This window comes from Aplysia californica, unplaced genomic scaffold, assembly GCF_000002075.1.
Source record: "Aplysia californica isolate F4 #8 unplaced genomic scaffold, AplCal3.0 scaffold00302, whole genome shotgun sequence".
Taxonomy (NCBI): domain Eukaryota; kingdom Metazoa; phylum Mollusca; class Gastropoda; order Aplysiida; family Aplysiidae; genus Aplysia; species Aplysia californica.
The window spans coordinates 401,785-420,300 of NW_004797572.1; the positions used below are offsets into that span (position 1 = coordinate 401,785).

General features: G+C 34.8%; 1 protein-coding gene across 3 annotated transcripts in view; it reads right to left on the reverse strand.

Annotated features, from left to right (window-relative positions):
- The window catches only part of LOC101849066 (dedicator of cytokinesis protein 1), a gene marked incomplete in the record, with an annotated part of 83,956 nt that overhangs the window by 57,390 nt on the left and 8,050 nt on the right, over positions 1–18,516 (reverse strand). For 2 of the 3 annotated variants that reach the window (XM_035970659.1, XM_035970658.1), the window contains 18 exon segments: positions 244–319; positions 786–884; positions 1,521–1,648; positions 4,725–4,736; positions 5,460–5,541; positions 8,011–8,131; positions 8,731–8,806; positions 9,246–9,317; positions 9,812–9,875; positions 10,492–10,573; positions 10,863–11,011; positions 11,603–11,638; positions 13,370–13,457; positions 14,205–14,260; positions 14,565–14,654; positions 15,015–15,111; positions 15,677–15,773; positions 16,728–16,811. In XM_035970659.1, the coding sequence (XP_035826552.1) occupies positions 244–319; positions 786–884; positions 1,521–1,648; positions 4,725–4,736; positions 5,460–5,541; positions 8,011–8,131; positions 8,731–8,806; positions 9,246–9,317; positions 9,812–9,875; positions 10,492–10,573; positions 10,863–11,011; positions 11,603–11,638; positions 13,370–13,457; positions 14,205–14,260; positions 14,565–14,654; positions 15,015–15,111; positions 15,677–15,773; positions 16,728–16,811 (1,509 nt within the window). 3 annotated transcript variants of the gene reach the window in all.

The window sequence follows — 18,516 nt, forward strand, 5'->3', positions numbered from 1 at the left end:
CAACATTTGCATTTCAACAGGAACAGATAAGGACAACATAAACACGCACTGAAAGAAAAAAGGAGCAGACCAGAAAAGAGCACCCACCAACCACTAAGAAAGCTGACTGAACAAAAAACAAAGGACACTACAGAAAAGTTCACAGTACAAAAACACACAACTGTACAACAAAAACTAACTAAGCCTCGCTCAGACAAATCCCACTAGTTCACTGACAAACACGCTTTGAGAGCTCCAACACACCTTCCTGTGATGACTTGTGACGGAATAAGAATTTTAGATGGAGCCCTCTAAACTCAACCTCTGTGGAGATTGCAACCTGAGGACACAGATATTAATGAAAACACCATGAACATTTTCATAGACTAAAAAAAATCGCCTCAACTTAAGCAAATACAGCAAAACCTCCTCTAACCTGACTAAGACAATCTCCAGCACAAACGACTACTTCTTGTTTCTTTATGAGCATTTTCAAAAATATTCTGACACTTTCCAACAAGTCCACCAGTCTAAGACAACCACATTTCTTCTCAACAGTGAGTAGCCATCTTAGATGATTTCAACGATATAAAAATACAGCTCAACAGATTAACTACAAAGAGCAGAAACATACACATAAGCGATTAAAAACTCTCCTTGACCAAACAGAAACAAACATATTAGAACAAAACAAATCAATAACCGAGAGAAAGCATGCTGCTCATAATAGGTTTTCCAAGCACTTCAAGGTACAACGCAGCGAGGCTTTGATAAAGTTTCTAGTATCTGAAGTATCCAGAGTTTACCTTGACGGTCTCGAACCACTTGGGTTTGTCCTCATGATAGTAAACAATGGACTTGTACTCAGGACCCAAAGGATCACTGCATCCTTGGCTGATTACATTCTATAAAAGAAAAAAGAAAAGAAAAAGAAAATAATCATCATCATCATCATAGTAACAAAAATAATGGTTAAAATTTTTTTTAAAAATTAATAATAATAATAATAATAATAATAATAATAATAATAATAATAATAATAATAATAATAATAACAACAATAATAATAGATTGGACTAAAGCAGACATTCCTTATCAGAAGTAGGCCTCATGCCACTTGCAACTTATTTTACCCTGACACAGCACACATCCCTACTCTAAAGTTGGCTGAATGCTATTTATTATTATCCTGATAGACCCTGTAATATTTAGAAATATGCTTACTTACTGAGAAATGTCAATGTAACTAAAGAGAGTAAGATGATTTTCCTACAGCAATCCATACCCATGAAAAGGAATAAAGTATTATCAGATGTGAAAGGTCTAGGGCTCATTTTAAGGAATTTAACTTAAATTCAACTTTTGTTTTAGGTTGGACTTAATAGACAGCATTATAACCAGAGTTCAATATTGAAATCGATTCTACAGTTCATTTGAAAGAGACAACAGAAAAAAAGCCAAATCCATAAAGATTGTCCTTTTAGAGTATAAAAAAGTATTTGATTTTTGAGACATCACAAGGAATTTTAGACTCAGTGTACCTGTAGTACTTCGCCTTTGCCATTACAGACACACATGCAGACTTCAACATTTTTGTCTGTCGTCTTTGTTGGCCCCTTTGTGAACTCTCCATTCATGAGAGTCAGATAGATGTCATTTCGAACATCACCTTAAAGGAAAAACGGCATGATGAAGAGAAACAGTTTTTCTATACCAATGCAAAACCGAAACTCATTTTATTAACTTTGATGACATCAAGTATGAGTGAAAAGCTTCTAGGTAGTCATTTCCTACATGACTGAAGCACAAACAAAGGACTGATGGTCATAATGACAATGTTAATCTATGTCCAATTTTAAACATAAAGATCTTATCAAGGCAGAAAAATAACAGTTCAAAATTGCAACGCACTCTTTCATTAGAAATATTTTATAATTATGAACAGATTATTCACCCCCCCCCCCTCCCTCCCCTCCCCTTAAAAAAAAATACTAATGCCCTGAGAATCTGAAGAATCGACCAATCAGTTTCCAGAAATGATAGAAAGTAGAGCGGGTACATCCACAAATGTGAAGAAAGTGTTCCCAAGGTTATTTCACATTTAAATTCATAACATTCCCAAAACTTAAGGCCCGAACTCGCAAAAACATTTTAAAAATACCTTAGAAGGTGCAGTCATAAAATATTGCATTCATTCATTTCACAGCTTGGGATAGACTTATTTGGTAGACTGGCTGTTTCGCTGGTTACTACACTTAGAATAATCAATTGACAGTTTAGCTCTCCACACTTTTCACACAGTCACATACGATAAATCGACTTCAAAATAATGGAATTGTACTCAAGCAAACATAATCACCAGGTAACTTGGTAAAAAGGATCACAAAATTCAGACACTAAGTACATAGGTGGAGATAGGTGAAAATCCATGCACAGAACAAACAACTTTTAAAAAACATAAAGGTTCAGCTAAAAAAGAAAGTGAATAAAAATTAGAGATACTTCATGATTTTAGAAAATATTTTTCACACGATTGTTTTTCACAACCCTATCGGTTATTGTTTCGTTCAAGAAAATTACACGAAATATTTGAGTGTTTGAAAAGGAAAAGAAAGAAAGAAACATTTATTTCTAAGTTTAAAAAAAAACAACACACATAAGACAACAACAAAACAAAACTATGAGGCACACATTGAATCACATTCAAGTATCTATGCGTAATATGATTTGTTTCTCATTGTTCAAACATAAGAATAAAAGTTGCATAACATGTTGCTTTCAATTTCTGTATGCAAGAACTACATTTGTGCAAAGATCAAAATACTAGTACAGATAATTTGGGAAGGAAAAATGTGCTGGTGGATTTTAGTCAGTATTTTTGTTTGGCAGGGATGTATTATTTCAAATGCCCAAAAACCATTATATTATTATACTAAAGCCCTACACAGTGGAACCTACTTATGACATAAACAATAAGATGGCATAAACTTTTAATCTTGCAAAGACAACCAAGAATAACATTTTGCGAACACAGACTTCACATCCTCAGACATAAAGTAAGATATATTAAATCAACAAATAATGTAATTTCACAAGGTAATTATTTCAATTCTAATTCATTCTTACATGGCCGATCAATGAACGCCACCAAGGGAAGAGTTTTATCAACAGCTGTGTGGTAAACAAATTTCAGACAGACTACATCTGATTTAAATCTACAAGCTACATGGCTGTTGGCAGTGGAATTTTACCAGTGCCATAACTATTTTAAAAAATAGGCGGGCGACAAAAATCAACTCAGACATCAACAGAAGTCTTGTGTGAACACAATACAGCAATGTATGGAGATTTTTAGCATTTTGCCAGTTAGTCGTAATCACTTGTCTGTCTGACATTCTGGAATGAACGTGCTCTTACAAGTTATTTATATGAACACTGTATTTACTTTACATTTACACAAAATAATTTTCTAATCCATCAAAAGAAAATAAATTCTCCGTTATTTGCAACATTGCGTTCCGGAGAGATGAAAAAAATAATCAGACAAAACATGATTTTTAAATCAGATTTGAAAATGACCCAGAAAATACAAAAAATAGTTTCTTTATTCTAATGGCAAAGAGTACTGAAGAAGAAATTCTTTTTTTTTAAAGATATGAGGAAAAAAGGGAGCTAGTCATCTCTGCTACATACCAAATACTATAAAGTACAAGGCATAACATTTACATAAGGATCAAGAAAAACAAATTGATCGCAAAGAGGTAAAGAGTGAAAAGGCCATTTTTGTTGTTGAAGGAGTTAAGTACCCTAGAAGACACACACTGGAAATTTCAAAGAGAGGCCCTCCATCACAAGGCTGCTGGGATCTAGGTTTTGCCAGAACAGACCCATGGGATACAGATCAGAATAAAACAGAGCTAGACACATGGGTGGTTGGTGGGTCGCTCCTTCCTTCCTAACAAACACCCACCATCTTTATCTTTCCTCTTTCATTTTTGTGTTGATTATTCTCCTGAAACACATGTAATCTTCGGCACTTTTATGACCTAATTTTGTTGCAAGTGCCATAAAACTTTCTTTTTTTTAAAGGGGGGGGGGGCAAGACAAAAGACAAAATAAGTTTAGAGAAAAGATACCTCCCATATGCTACAGAAACCTGGAGTATGAGATGTATCATACCAGCATTGGAGTAATACCCCAGTCCAAGTTGGTGGAAAAGCCAACTATTTATTTCCCCCTGTTTGCTTATAGGTGACAGAGTGATTCTCAATTCAAAACAATAACAATACTATGATGAGAAAGGAAGAAATGCAGCTTTAGTTTTATTTTATTTTGAATTTTAGTAAGACTTTAATGCCACTTGCAACACAATAAGGTCATATAAGTACAGAAGATTAAAGGTTTTACAAGAAAATAACAAACACAAAAAGGAAGGAGAAGAGATAAGGACAACAGACGTTTGATGGGAAAGAAGGAGCAAACCACACCAGAGCAGTCGCCAACCACCCGCTATCACAATAGTTCAATGATAAGGAAAGAACGACATCAGTGATGGAAACATCATAATATAAGGGAGAAAAAAAGATGGCAGCGTGCTATGGACTGTAAATAGAACTGAGAGCTTAAAATGACAAACACAGCATACATTTGTTCGTTATAAGTGGGTTCCACTGTACATTATATGTTAACGGGAAAACTGAAAAAAAGCAATACTGAAAGCATACTGCACACAATACTTTTCTTACCATCCTCAATGCCTACAGTGGCAGTTAAAAATGTAAATTAATTTGGACGAGTACAAAATGACATGAAGTGACATGAAGGATGGATGGTCACTATGGTGAAACTACAAGACATGAAAAATAATATGAGTACTGCTATCTTGAAAACAAGTTGATAAACTTTGAGTGAACTTTATTTATACTATACATGACAAACAATTCTGAACATCTGGCATTGCCAACTATATCAAAAGGACAAATCAAATATAAAAGCAGCCATTTCATGGCATATTTATGTTTCCCAGAATTTTCTCTCCTGATGGAACATAATAAGATTTAAAAAATACTCAGAATTCAAAACATGAGGCCAAATCCAAAGCTAACATACCATAAGTGAAAACCCAATGAATTTCAGATGTATAACATTATTTCAACACAAGAAGGACAAAAGATTTATCTTTAAAAATAATTGCATAAATTACTATGGAGACATGTGCTTGTGTTGTTTAAATCAGAAAAGGATATTCTTTTTGCCTGGCAAGGACATATAATTTCACAAGCAAACACCTATCATATTTCACAAATTTGTCTTTGAAGTGTCATTCAACACCTAAAGTGACTTGTAATCATAATAACACACCCCTATTTAAAAAAAAAAGCATTTCAATGCAAAACCATTTTAAGTAATCAGTTTCAGAAGTATTAAATGAAGCAAACTGTCACAATCACAAAGTAACAATGTCTTAGACTAAGTCTTACCTGGCATGATAACATCTGGGAAGCCCATTTTCCTGGCCATAGCTGTACCAGGCAAGACTAGATGAGGGTAACCTTCACGTGCCTGAAACGGGTTGTGAATTATAGTCTTTACAAAATTTGAAAACCTGCTGGAATCTGTACACCAGTGAATAGGTGTTAGCAGTCCTTTGATTTGATTTTTATCTTCTACAAGGTGATAAAAAAACCCAACTGAATAGCTTTTTTTTGTAAATATTTTCCTCCACACAGAAGATTTGTGTTTGAAATTTGTACACATCATTTTGGAGTCAAAAGAAATTCGTCTGATATTCATTTCAGATAAATCCACACAATAGTTTTTCTCTACATAGCGTGTAATAAAACAACCCATTTTCAGCAATATCCCCATTTTTGTAGCATGACGTACTAGTTCGAATTAGGCCTACCACTAAAAGTCCCAACAATTGGACCACATTGCAAGCTACAGTAGTTTAACAGGCCAACAGAAGTTTGCAGACAGTTTTTCCTCAAGTTTCCTTTGCCTGTTGAGATCATGGTTAAGATAAGTAAAGAGAGGAGAGCTTTTTATATTGAACGTTTCCTCACCACAACCTCATTTCCTAGGTTTTACACAAGGTACGAAAATAGTGTTAAAATGTCCTAAAGGCCTCCTTTGATGTCAAGGGTGAAAATGGTCCATCTGCTAAGACCTGTAGAGAATCAAAACTAAAAATTCTCAGACAAAATGACCACTTCATGTCCAACACACCCTTCGCACTCCTTTAAACGTCACAGGGGTGCAGCATTCAGAAGATGAGCCCAATAGTCCTTAGACAATGTCTGCAGTTACGACTTTCCTACATCTCAACGATCTGCATTCTCAAGGTAGATCTTCGCCTACAACTGTACCATTTTCCCGTTAGCTAAGCTGACATGGAACAGAAGATAGCAATGTGTTTGTCATTCCTTCATTGTATTGAAAAGCATGAACACTTCTTCTGTGACATTTGATTCCTTGGCAAAGTCCATATTCACCTTTCAGGATATGTTAACTCCACAAATGCTGCCTATTTGGGCAAAATCATCCTACCCCTTAGTGTCCCTAGAAACAACTCCATACTGTAAGGTGTACAGTGTGTGGCTTTGGGTACTCATGGTTGGGTGGATCCATGCGTTTGGCCACAACTGAGCATTACGAAGGATGCATTAAAATGTGTCGAGTCCAAAGAAGGACATTCCAGAACTCTACAAATATTTTTTTTAAACTCTGTAAGAGAAAAGAAACATTGTTTAAATGTTACAGGGATGGAAATATTAGATTTTGAAAAGAAAAGGAAGGGAAAAAACAAACCTTTACTCTCCTTGCAAGATCTTTTAAACTGGGTGCATTTTGCATTTATAGGTGGTTTTTATAAAAAGCCATTTTCGTTTTCGAAAACAAGATTTTTCTTTAAGAATTTTATGTCAAACAAATCCCTTTTGGGTGAATTATATCTGTTCCAAATTACAGCATTCTAGTGCAAATTTTGTGCGAGATATTCAGAAAAAAGGTTGTTCAGTTGTTTTTTTGATCACCCTGTAAGTGTCCCAAAGACAGAAACAGAATCATTGTATGTTATATATATATGGATATTATGGACATTTCCCATTTTTAATACAAGCAATTATCTCTCTAAAACACACATCAATCTCCATGGATCCAAAAAATCTTCACAAACTCTCTCTTGTATTTTGTATTTTTATTATAAATCTCAAACACTATCACATTTTCCATCTTTAACTCATTCGGTTCTGAAAGCTACAGTGGTGAACTACCCTTCAATACTGAGCAGTAGTGTGACAGATACATATCCGGTCCATTCAGGAAACTCCTAACTAAACTTTATGCAGTTTTTTTTTCTTCAATATTACAGAATGAATTTTCTAGCTATGTTAATCAAACTCAGTGTTTCTATTGCTAAAGTAAATACGAATACCACCAACTTAAACAAACAGAAGATCAAAAGGTGGATGACCTCTTGCTGTCACCAGCTGGTGAATATTAAGCAGATCCAGTTTTCTCACTTTTCTGTTCGTCAACACTCTCTTCACCATTACTAACTGTACTTGTAGCATTACAATCCTCTTTTAAATTAGAACCAATGGAAATGCATCACTTCACAATCTAAATATTGTGGTAGTTAAGCACTTCAACTGATTGAAGAGATTCATTTTTACAACAAAAAGAAAATGATTAGAAATTGAACAAAATCAATCAAGGATCTCTGGCTCAAAGGCTGTTGTTTTTTTTAAAAACCTTTCCCATGATATTTTACACATAAGTCCAGTTTCTTGATCTGGGCTAAAATAAGAGTTAATTTCCTATAAAGACAAAGACTTGAGCCACAGCCTGTCTCACAAAAAATTATCTACAGCACTGAAATAGTTAACATGCATGGGGCTTCTTTTTTTGGGGGGGGGGGGGTTTAAAATATTTTTGTCTACTCGACTTTTAATACAAGCATCAATCACTTGCAATTTCATTGTGGGTTCCTAATATTTTAGTGTAAGAGAGGAAGGTGCTGGTTCTTACCTGTTTCATGTCACCAGGAAGAATTTTCAGGGACACCCATATCCCCTGTCCCCGATGGTTGATCTCTCGTGCAGAGATGGCCTTTTTAATCACACTGTACATAAACTCTTTTTCACCACATCTGTAGACATTTTGAATATAACATGGAAAATGGGGAAAATTTTCTTCACAAAAGACAAACATCAGACCAAAAACACCAGGAAAAAAGCAGATAACAAGCAGCTGAATGAAAGCATGTTTCTCAAATTTCAGAGAGAATTGTCTATCAAGTGTAAATCATCAATTTATGTAAATAAAATGTGATAAGCACTGTCTTCTGCTTCATTTTACTGTCTTCCAAATAAGCTATACAACAATCATTAATTCATACAACTTATCAACCCAGAAAGCTAATGTGCATTAGATCATGGAAAATAGTACACTACAGAGACAGAAACGTAATTTCCAACAAATAATTAATGACATAAAAGGAAAAAAAATTCATCAACTTTTAAAAAAATGAACGAGACATGTTTCAAGCTGTGTCATCCCTTTGAAGAGAATTGAATCTGTGTACGCAAAGAGGTCTTTGGGCTTTGCGGTTGCATTTACCCAAAGTTATTGATAAAGAGTTCACATACATAATCAGAACACAGATGAAACATTACAGATTTCAACATGAACACTTTCTGCAAAAAAGGCAAATACTGAAATCATTTTATCGTCATAATGGCAACTTACTGCAGAAATGGTATAAAGAACTGGTTATCCTCTGAGCTGGACTTTGTCCCCTGCATGATATCACTGATGTCCATAGCTATTGAAAAGAAAAACAAGCAAAATCTTAACTTTCAAAATGACCTAGAATATACTTACTAGATGCTTCAGATGAAATTTCAGGGCTTACAGTGACTGCATCTTTGCTGATATAAAAATAACATCAGACAAAAAAGCTGAAGAAAAAAATCTTCCCTCAATGTCTCAGATGAGTCTTGACTAAATAAAAGTACATTTTGGAGTGGTAAGTATCTCTGAAATAAGGAAACATTTCAGTGCTTTACATTTTTATCTTTATGGTTCTTTAGAAGATTTCAAAGTGTCATTTAGTTCAGGCTAGGGGGTCTAAAATTACTTGATCATCAACAAAGCAAGAAACAAACTGTCACACACACAAAGACAGTTTCGAATCACAGGAAAAAAAAATGTGACATAGAAATACAGTACAGTATATTTTTCCAGTTCAGCAGTGTACATACCTGCCACACCAAATGGGCGGCGAATACCCTGTGTCTGCTTTTTGCTGTCAGCATATTTCGGGTCCATGACACCTGCAAAAGAAAATATAAAAGAGATTTTTTAAAATAAGTAAGAGCACAGCTGCCACTGACTACTAACAGGAACAACACATTGTGTTTTCATTTCATTCAGCAACACTATGCAGACTCTTCTTGAAGGCTCTGACTGAAAACAAAATGTAGAAAAAAAAATCAATCATAATTATCTTTAGCTTCAAATCTATAGTTATTAAAAATCTTTGGTGGGCCAAAGAGACAACTATTATTCAAGTGAAGGACAGTTAGATGTTATTCAGCAGATTTCAGGTATTGAGGTACACTGGCTGATGACATTTTCAGCCCCTATTGACATAATTTATAGAGTACATAGGAGGCAGGCTGATTTGACTTTGTCCATCATACAACATCACAGCAGGGAAAGAGAAAAGTTTCCCCACATGACAATCAAATTCAAGTCTTCTGAAAGTACTGGAAAAGAGCCTAACCCTTATACCTCTGACACTGGTTTTAAAACATTCTCCACTTACCTATTCTTATGATCTGAAGAACAAGGAACACTTTATCTCGTAGCCTGTCTTTGGAACCAAGGTCCTGAAGAACAATACAAAAGAATTATTACACAGCAGTGGCAACTTACTACCAAAATAAATTCCTAAAACTTTGTGGACTCCGTGGAAACATGCACACGAGGACTCTAAATTAATGGATCATATTACCTAATGCATCTTGTATCAAGACTATGTTTACATAAAATGAAATGTGACATGCAAAAAGAGATAAAAATTTATATGTGTTAGCAAGAGTATATAACAAAATCTGAACAATTTCAGCAATCCGGATTACAGTATTTATCTGAAAAATCAACATCTCTGTATTACACAAACAACTTCTGAGGCAGAAACAAATTTGTTACGAGAAACTTACAAAAAAGTATGTAAATTGTAAAGATTAACAATTATCAAAATGCATCAAAATTCTACTAAACCGTTTTAAAGTGTAAAAACATCAAATAACAGCTGTTCAAAATGTAAGAAATAATACGAATATTTACAAAAATAATAAATATTAAAACAATGCATATTCAAGAGCAAACTTGTTATGAATTATAAACAAAATCATCTTTAGCACATTTTAAAATTTACATTACACAAAAAAATGTTTAAATGGTGAACACAAAAACACAAAGCAATAACTATAAAACACGTACCGTGAACACAACACGGAAATTGTTCAACATTTCAATCTCTTTTGGCATTCCATTTTTGGTCCATTGTACCAGGTAATTTTCACTGGAACATACGAAAGGGAACATAAAAATGAATTACAAAGTCTTGCGGTTCTGAAAGACAAAACATGAACATTTCTGGAAGAACCTATTATCAACCCTCACAAAGGAAGAAATGGAAAGTTAAAGACAGAATATAATATTCTTCAGAATATCTAAAAGTAAAATATATAAATTTTTAAATAGTCCAACATACAACAACTTGTCAAATTTACTGTTACTAATTCAAAGTTTGAAAACAATCGATCCAGTGCCTAATTAATGTAATTGTCATTAAGAATTATAAATTTTACCTGATGAACCGTTCTTCTTTAGCATCAAACAGATTCATCATGATGTCTGAATCTTCCCCAATCTTGCAGACAAAGTTCCTAAGCATCACATACAGATTGAATGACGATGGCCAATTGGGGCGAGCTTCTATATCACTGTCTCGTTTGTGCTAAACAGGAAAGAAAATCGAATATAGTGGGAAATAGGGTCAACAGCAGAGTGCATAAGTACAATTGCATACTCTGACAAAAAACATGCAAACAACATACGCATCTACACACCCATGGTCACAAGTTTGCACAGACAAAGACATAGACACTAGTATGTATGCTGGCACACACGCAGGTACACATACACATTTACAGACACACCCACAAAGACCTAAGAACATGCACACTTACTAAAAGCTCCCCCCTCTCTCTCTTCGGCTTAGAAAAGTATATTGATCCCATTAACACTAAAGTCCATAAAAACACACTGTGAGGTCCAAAAAAATACACTGCTGCTATAAGCAAGCACTTTGTAACTAAGAGAAATGTCATAAGATGAAAGACATGCTTAAAAATTGTATGCACATATTTCTACTCAGTCCGCGGTCACTGCAAATGAACATCTCAACTGGAAACTATGCGAACTTTTCAGGAAAAGTAAAGGGACATGAACATACATATTCAGTAAAATAAAAAAAAGAACTTGGCAGCCTTAGGATTTAAGTTCTAAATACAGTGACTATAGCAGAACAAATGCTAAAGGCACTCACTGTTTCCTTGTGGATCCTTTCAGCTGCATCAATATGCTGTGACGTTCAAAATAGAAAAAAAGACACTTTAACAAACAAAATATAAGGGAATACTCGAAAAGCTATAAAATAAAAAAGATTAAGATAATTGAAAAGGTCCCAAATATAATTGACACAGTTGTTCAAATTATACACATATATTAACTCTTTCCGGACGTAGGTTTTTTTGGGGTCTAGACATAATTAACTTGTGGCTCGATTTGGCTAGGCATGTGGTGCACATAATAACTTCTTAGAAGCATAACCATCACTCAAAACGTAACATATGATATATCAAATAGAAGGAAATTGAAGGAGGAATACATCCCAATATGATACAAGGATTAATTTTGACCATAAATATGCATAAGAAAGGTTAGAAATGGCGATAGTGATGAGAAAAATAAATTTTGACGGAAAAAAATTACATTCACTTAACATGTGAAAGCAAATCAGCATAAACTATCTTATCATATAAAGGCCAAGAGCATAATCTGTAAGTTTATGAATGTGCAGCTTTTTATTTGAAAGCAATATTCCAATTTTCGTTTGAGTTACGATATTTATACTGAGTCAGGTTACATCGTTTTGTTGATGCAAGACTGCAAGAACTAATTCACTCGTTTTTCCCCAAACCCACACTTTGACAAAGTGAAACTAGATGTTTTCGTTTCCTAAATCCTTTCCGAGTTTTCCAACAGCTATAAAAAGTAATTATAAATGATGGATCGTGTTCAAACGAAAAAATACTGAGGCCCCCTATCACAGCTGACATATCAGTGATACGTCCGCAAGGGGTGTGAACTCGCGTCGATATATCGGTGATACATCCGGAAAGAGTTAAAGAAAATCATTTCATGTAAAAAGATCAAGAAGAAAGAAAGAATCACTTATCTTTGCAAGGCTACTAACTTCATACATATGTGTTCATACATATGCGTGAAATCAAAAAATATGTTAAGAGTTAATAGTCATACACCCAAGTCAGGTGGCATGAGGAAAAAAAGGATTGGAATTCACAGAGAGAGTGGTTATGATACGAATCAAAAGACCAGCTCTGCCTAAAGGCCAGAACAATATTTACACAAAGAAATTTACATAACAAACTAAACAACTTGAGAAATCAATTTTCTGTGGACACCAAAGCGTGACTTTCTAAGTTTGCATCTCGTACAAGGTCTGAGGAGAAATATTGCTTTCGGCTATTTGGATAGAAAATGAGAAATAAAACTTTTCAATTTCTCATTTTACAACCATAAGCAACTCAACTTCTGAAGAGGACAAGTTAATAAACGAACAAGGAAGAAAAAAATTAAACAGTCTGCTTACAATACGCAGTAGAATATATATAGAGAGAAAAATTACAAATACACAGGGCACGTCCAAAATTATGCAACACGCTGTAAACTAATTGGACTGATCCACTTCATCTTGGGTAAGAAAATACTTTTTATTGTATTCTATGACCGCTGCAATTTATGTCGCAATACAAAGAAATGAGAGCGGCAAATGATTTTTGTAAGTCTAGTTAGTTTAGTTTTAGTAACAGTTTTACTGCACTTACAACACAATAAGGTAATATAAATGCCAAAGATTAGAATTATTAGAGAGGTTACAAGAGAGTAACAAATACAAAAAAATTAAGAAGAAAAGACAAGGACTAAAGATGTTTGATAGGAAAGAAAGAGCAAACCATATCAGAGCACCCACCAACCATCCACTATTTTTGTACATTTTATTAACACTTACACTTCTGTATATTTCCATAACACTTGTTTGCTCTGGGTTGAGAACATTGCCTCGCTCATCTCTCACCACCAAGTCAAGCTTTAACAGTCTGAAAACACAAGTGAAAGTTCAAAGCTACTCAAACATGTGAAGTGGTATGAATGAAAATTAAAAGTAAAATAACATGATCACTCCACAGATGTATTTACCCTTTCACCCATACGCAAAGTCCAGAATGCAAATAGATTAATAAGCTAAAAAAATTAATAAAAGGACATAATAAGAACATGCTCAACCATGATCCTCCATATAACTAGATGGTAGAGTTTCTTTTTTTTTTCTCCAGTTTTAGTACAGGTTTTACGGTGCTCGCAACTGCATAAGGTCGTATGAGCGCCAGAAGATTAGAGGTGTTACAAGAGAGTAACAATCATAAAACAGAAGGAGGAGAGATGTTTTATAGGAAAGAAGAAGCAAACCACACCAGAGCACCCGCCAACCGCCCACATGGTAGAAGTTTGACCATCTCTGAATGGTGACTCGGGTACACTGTTGGGGGTGTAGTTGGACAAGCTAAAATATTGTAAAAACCATTGACACAAAATCCCTACTTTTGTACGTTAAAAGAGACAACAGTGTTGGCGTCACAATACAAGGTACAGTACAGCTCAAAAGTATGCGCCTGTGGATAACAGGGACACAAAAACTCCAAATCAACATTCTCCATTCTCAAAATTCAAGACAATGCTTCACATATCACAAGTTGGAGAACATTTTTATAACAAGAAACACACATTCACAATTTTACTTCAGAAAAAAATTTAGTGACCTACACTGATAGCAACATAAAACTTACGCATTGCCTTGATCTATGAGGGAGGTTACTTTCTGTTGAACACCCTTCATCTCATCCTGGAAGAAAAAACAAAATTTAAACAGTAACAGACACACTTTGGAAAGGAACATATTTACTTCTGAAACTCAGGGATTCCATACTTCATGTATAATAACCAGAAAAACTGACAGACAACTATCCATACATAAAATAATAAGCACCATAGAAAAAATTATTTGGAGCCTTGCTTTGAGTGTTTAACTCAAGCATAGAGACATGAACAAAGATATATTTCTTTCCTCAAAATTCTCTAAATACAAACCCGCTAAAATAAGGGTGAAATATTCACAAAATTTCGAAATAAAAAGAAGGAAAACTCACCACTGTGAAGATCCGAGCCAATATCTTCTTTCTCCATTCTATGAGCTCTCCAATCATCTTCTGAACATTCTCTAGCTGGTGGTTGTTTTCCTAAACAAAAAAAAGGAAACATTCAAGGGTTTTGTTAAAAAAAGCTCTAAGAAATGCACATGATTTAACATTACAATACACAGTAGAACACATTCCCTGACTGCCTTATTACTAAGGTCATTGAGATTCATTCAGTTACATCCTTTGCATTTTCCATATGGAAAATAAAAAAAACTTTCACAAAATATTCACAATGCCACTGCTACTGAAGAAAAGAACCTCCCCCCCCCACCCCCATGAAAAAAAACCCAACTACTGATACAGCTCGAATGAGCTTGGAAATTAAAGAAAAGAAATTGAACACAATAAAAGATCACTTCATGAATCAAATAATATACTACAAGACCACATAGACTTTACCACAAACATCTGTTTCCATATTGCATGCCATTCTCTGACAACATTTGACAATTCTATGACCAGAGGATGTTCTTTACTCTTGATGGTTTCATGAGACCTGAGAAAGAAAAACGATATCAAAAGTCAGAAACTATGTCATTCTAAGATTTTAAAAACAAAAACTAAACAAAAATAAGAACAAGGTCACACACGAGTAGTGCTTGAAAACCAATCCGAGTATTGGCATTAGCTCAAAAGTAGGCCTCTTACCTGTATTTCTACCAAGTTATGTGTTTCTGATAACTCGTTTTCCTGTATTAACCACTTTCTGCACATGCTCAGGAGGCCGGGAATTGAGGGAAATGGGTTCAGGGCTTAAGGTTTGACAGGGTTAAGCAATATCAGTTCCTTGAAAAAAAGACATAAAACCTTACCAAAATTTCATTCAAAATCTTACATATTATGACTAAACAGTATGTAACTGGGTGAATTTCGAGTTAAACAAGAAATCCAAAAACCTTTTCTGAAGAGTATACAGCTATCGTAGGCCCAGGCCTTGGCGTAAAAGTACAAAACTACAAATTAAAACATACAAAAACATTTCCTTCGCCTCTTTCAGTGGATATTCACATGAGTCAAAATGGGCTGGGAAAAAAAAGGAACAGTAGGAATGCACGAATTACCCGCTGACATGGACTGTCGCTTCCTTCAGATTAATGTAGTTTCGAGGAAATATGCCCTTTTTAGATTTGTTCTTGGTTGCATAACCCCGAAACCAATCTGAGGAGAAAAGTTAGAATGCTTGCTTTATATTTTCATGAAAACAGAATTTTTTTTTCGCACAATATACATTAATGAATCAGACGATATGTCAAGATTATACCAATCCACATTGAGTAACACATTTATATAATCGACTATGCATTTCTCCACGAAGAGTAATCGAATTTTGCTAGAGGTGCACTTTCCAAAATTGATATATTCCTCATATTCTGGAGTCTGAAGTGACTCCAACTAGGCTGGGAACTTGTTCTGGAATAGGTGGTGTTCAATGATTAAAGGTCAGAATTTTTATCTCAGAACAGTGTTATTAAATGATTTTAAAATCTGTACAACAATACAGTGAAGAATTACTGCTACATTTGTTTTGCCATAAAATATTAAGAAAAGGGGAAGACAATAAATAGAAATCACAGAGTGGACAAAAGAGAAAGGAAAGTAGGAAAGCGAAAAAAAAAAAAAAGAAAACAAACATACAAGGAAAATACCTTATTTATACTTGCGGGGTAATTTGGGAACAATGGCAGATGCAATAAATACTTAGTATAATTCAAAGGTTACATACTAGCAATAATAATTATAATACTAATAAAAATAATTACATTTATTTAGCGCACATCCCCACTCTACAGCAAGGTCTATGTGCTCTACAAGTATTATTACCCCAGCACACCCAAGAACACTCAGAAATATTCTGAGTGCAAGCAGCCGATTAAGCCCTCAAAGATCTATCAAGATCTTTCGCATCTACACCAGCAGCATTCAACACATAATTTCTGGATACAAAAAATAAAAAACTTGCAGTAACTAGTTGACATAGTGCAGTACCCCAAGTAGGACTAACAGTGGCACTCTCACAAACAGAAATGCTTTTTGCTATGACAGAAAAAAAAAAAATCTTCAAAAAGTTAAAAGGTTGAGATAACTAATACTTTAAAAAAGGACATGACTTACCATCTGCTTCTTCCAAGATATGCACTGTGTCCCCAATATCAAGCTGAAGGCGGTGCTCGCCATTCTCACTGAAGTTGTAGATGGCTGAGGAAAGAGGACAATTTTATTTTTGGTAAGAATCCAACTTTCTAGACATTTATAAATTACATTAAAGGTAGGCCCTTTACTGTGGGATTCAAAGATTGACCTTCCGCTAAACTGGACCCTCATTTGATAGATCTGTACAAAAGACAGTAGAAAGTAGAACAGAAAACGTAATTGCAAAAAGCATGTTAATAGTAATAACTGAGTAAGTCCATAGAAAACTAGCAATCGCGTATGACAAAGAAGCTGTAGTATACAAAAATCATATCCCTTCAGAAAAATGTGTCCTCTGTGAGCAGGTCAGCCAACTAAATACACATCAACACCCTAGCTGGTTTGGGAGAAACCTGAAATCTGCCATGGTTATTTAATGAGGTTCATGTGGCTCTGTTCTTGTTCTTCTTGTAGGACTTCAGTGCATAAACCACACACAAACAGGTCATTTCAAAGAAGGAGCATTAAAAGCTGAGAGCAAAGAGGAAGGAAAAAAGACAAGACTGTCAATGCAAGAAAGTAGATTCGCATAAAATTGATATAAATGTATCCGAGTACAGATATACGAGTTTTATTCCACTGTCAGGTAGATCCACCCCCCCCCCCCCCCCTGGGAAAAACTGCAGCCCAAGCTAGCCAAGAAGAATTAACTAAAAGAAAGAGATCACAATCAAAACACAGCTGCATAAGCTGTGAGAGGTGATTAGACATCGTTGAGTGTTTGTCAAGCAAGCTCACTCAACCCACTCTAAACAAAAGCCATTGAAGGGGGAAAAAAAGATGTCATGGGTGAAGAAATCCAAGGAATTTGATGATTTCCCACTCTTTGTTACTTCAAAAATTACAATAAATCCTTTAGGTTCTTTTCCGTCTGATTAATTTTATTGTAGTCAATATAGTCTCCAACAAATTTACAAAAAATTAAAATGCTGTATACAAATCAGAAACTAATAAACCATTAAATGCAGCGTTCTTTTCTGACCAAGTCGCTTTGATGTCGTCGACAAAGCATTTAATGTTGTAAATCCAGGCAAAGCATTTAATAAATTGTACCAAAAAAAAACACTCCATACGCCCTCAGAGAACTATCAACACAGAGAGAGTGGGTCATTGGAAATATAAAGTAGTTGTAGTGAAATGTACACATCTAGTGTTTTAATAGTCTTTTCAGTTTTCCTTTCATGTTTGCCTCCAAATAATTTGGGCGCCTTTGGCGAGCCGGCTTTGCAGCGAAGTTGTTACAGAGGGCAAAACGCGGCTGCCATAACACTGCACGATGCAGGAATATTATTATGATTCAAGTGTATACTTTGCTTTAAAAAAGGTTAGAAGGCAATTATAGTGAGAGCAGTAATTTATGCAAGTTTTACATTTCACATGTGAGATTTAATCAGCTTAGCCTATATTAGTATATTTCATGTGTGAAACATAAATAAGGATTTATTTTACCAGAAGTACAATGCTAAAACAACTCCAAGTATGGTATAAAAAGTATAATTAAAACACACTGACAGCATACAAAGCACAAAATGAACATTAAACCAAAAGGCAGTCTGCATGCGGGTACTAAAAATGTACTGTCATCACCGTTTTAGAGGATACCATGGCAACTTCAACCAAATAAAAGTGCTAGAATAATTTCTCTTTGTGTTGTGTGAATGGGATGGAATGAATATTGGTTTAAAAAGGAGGGGGTGGAAGGGGGAGACGG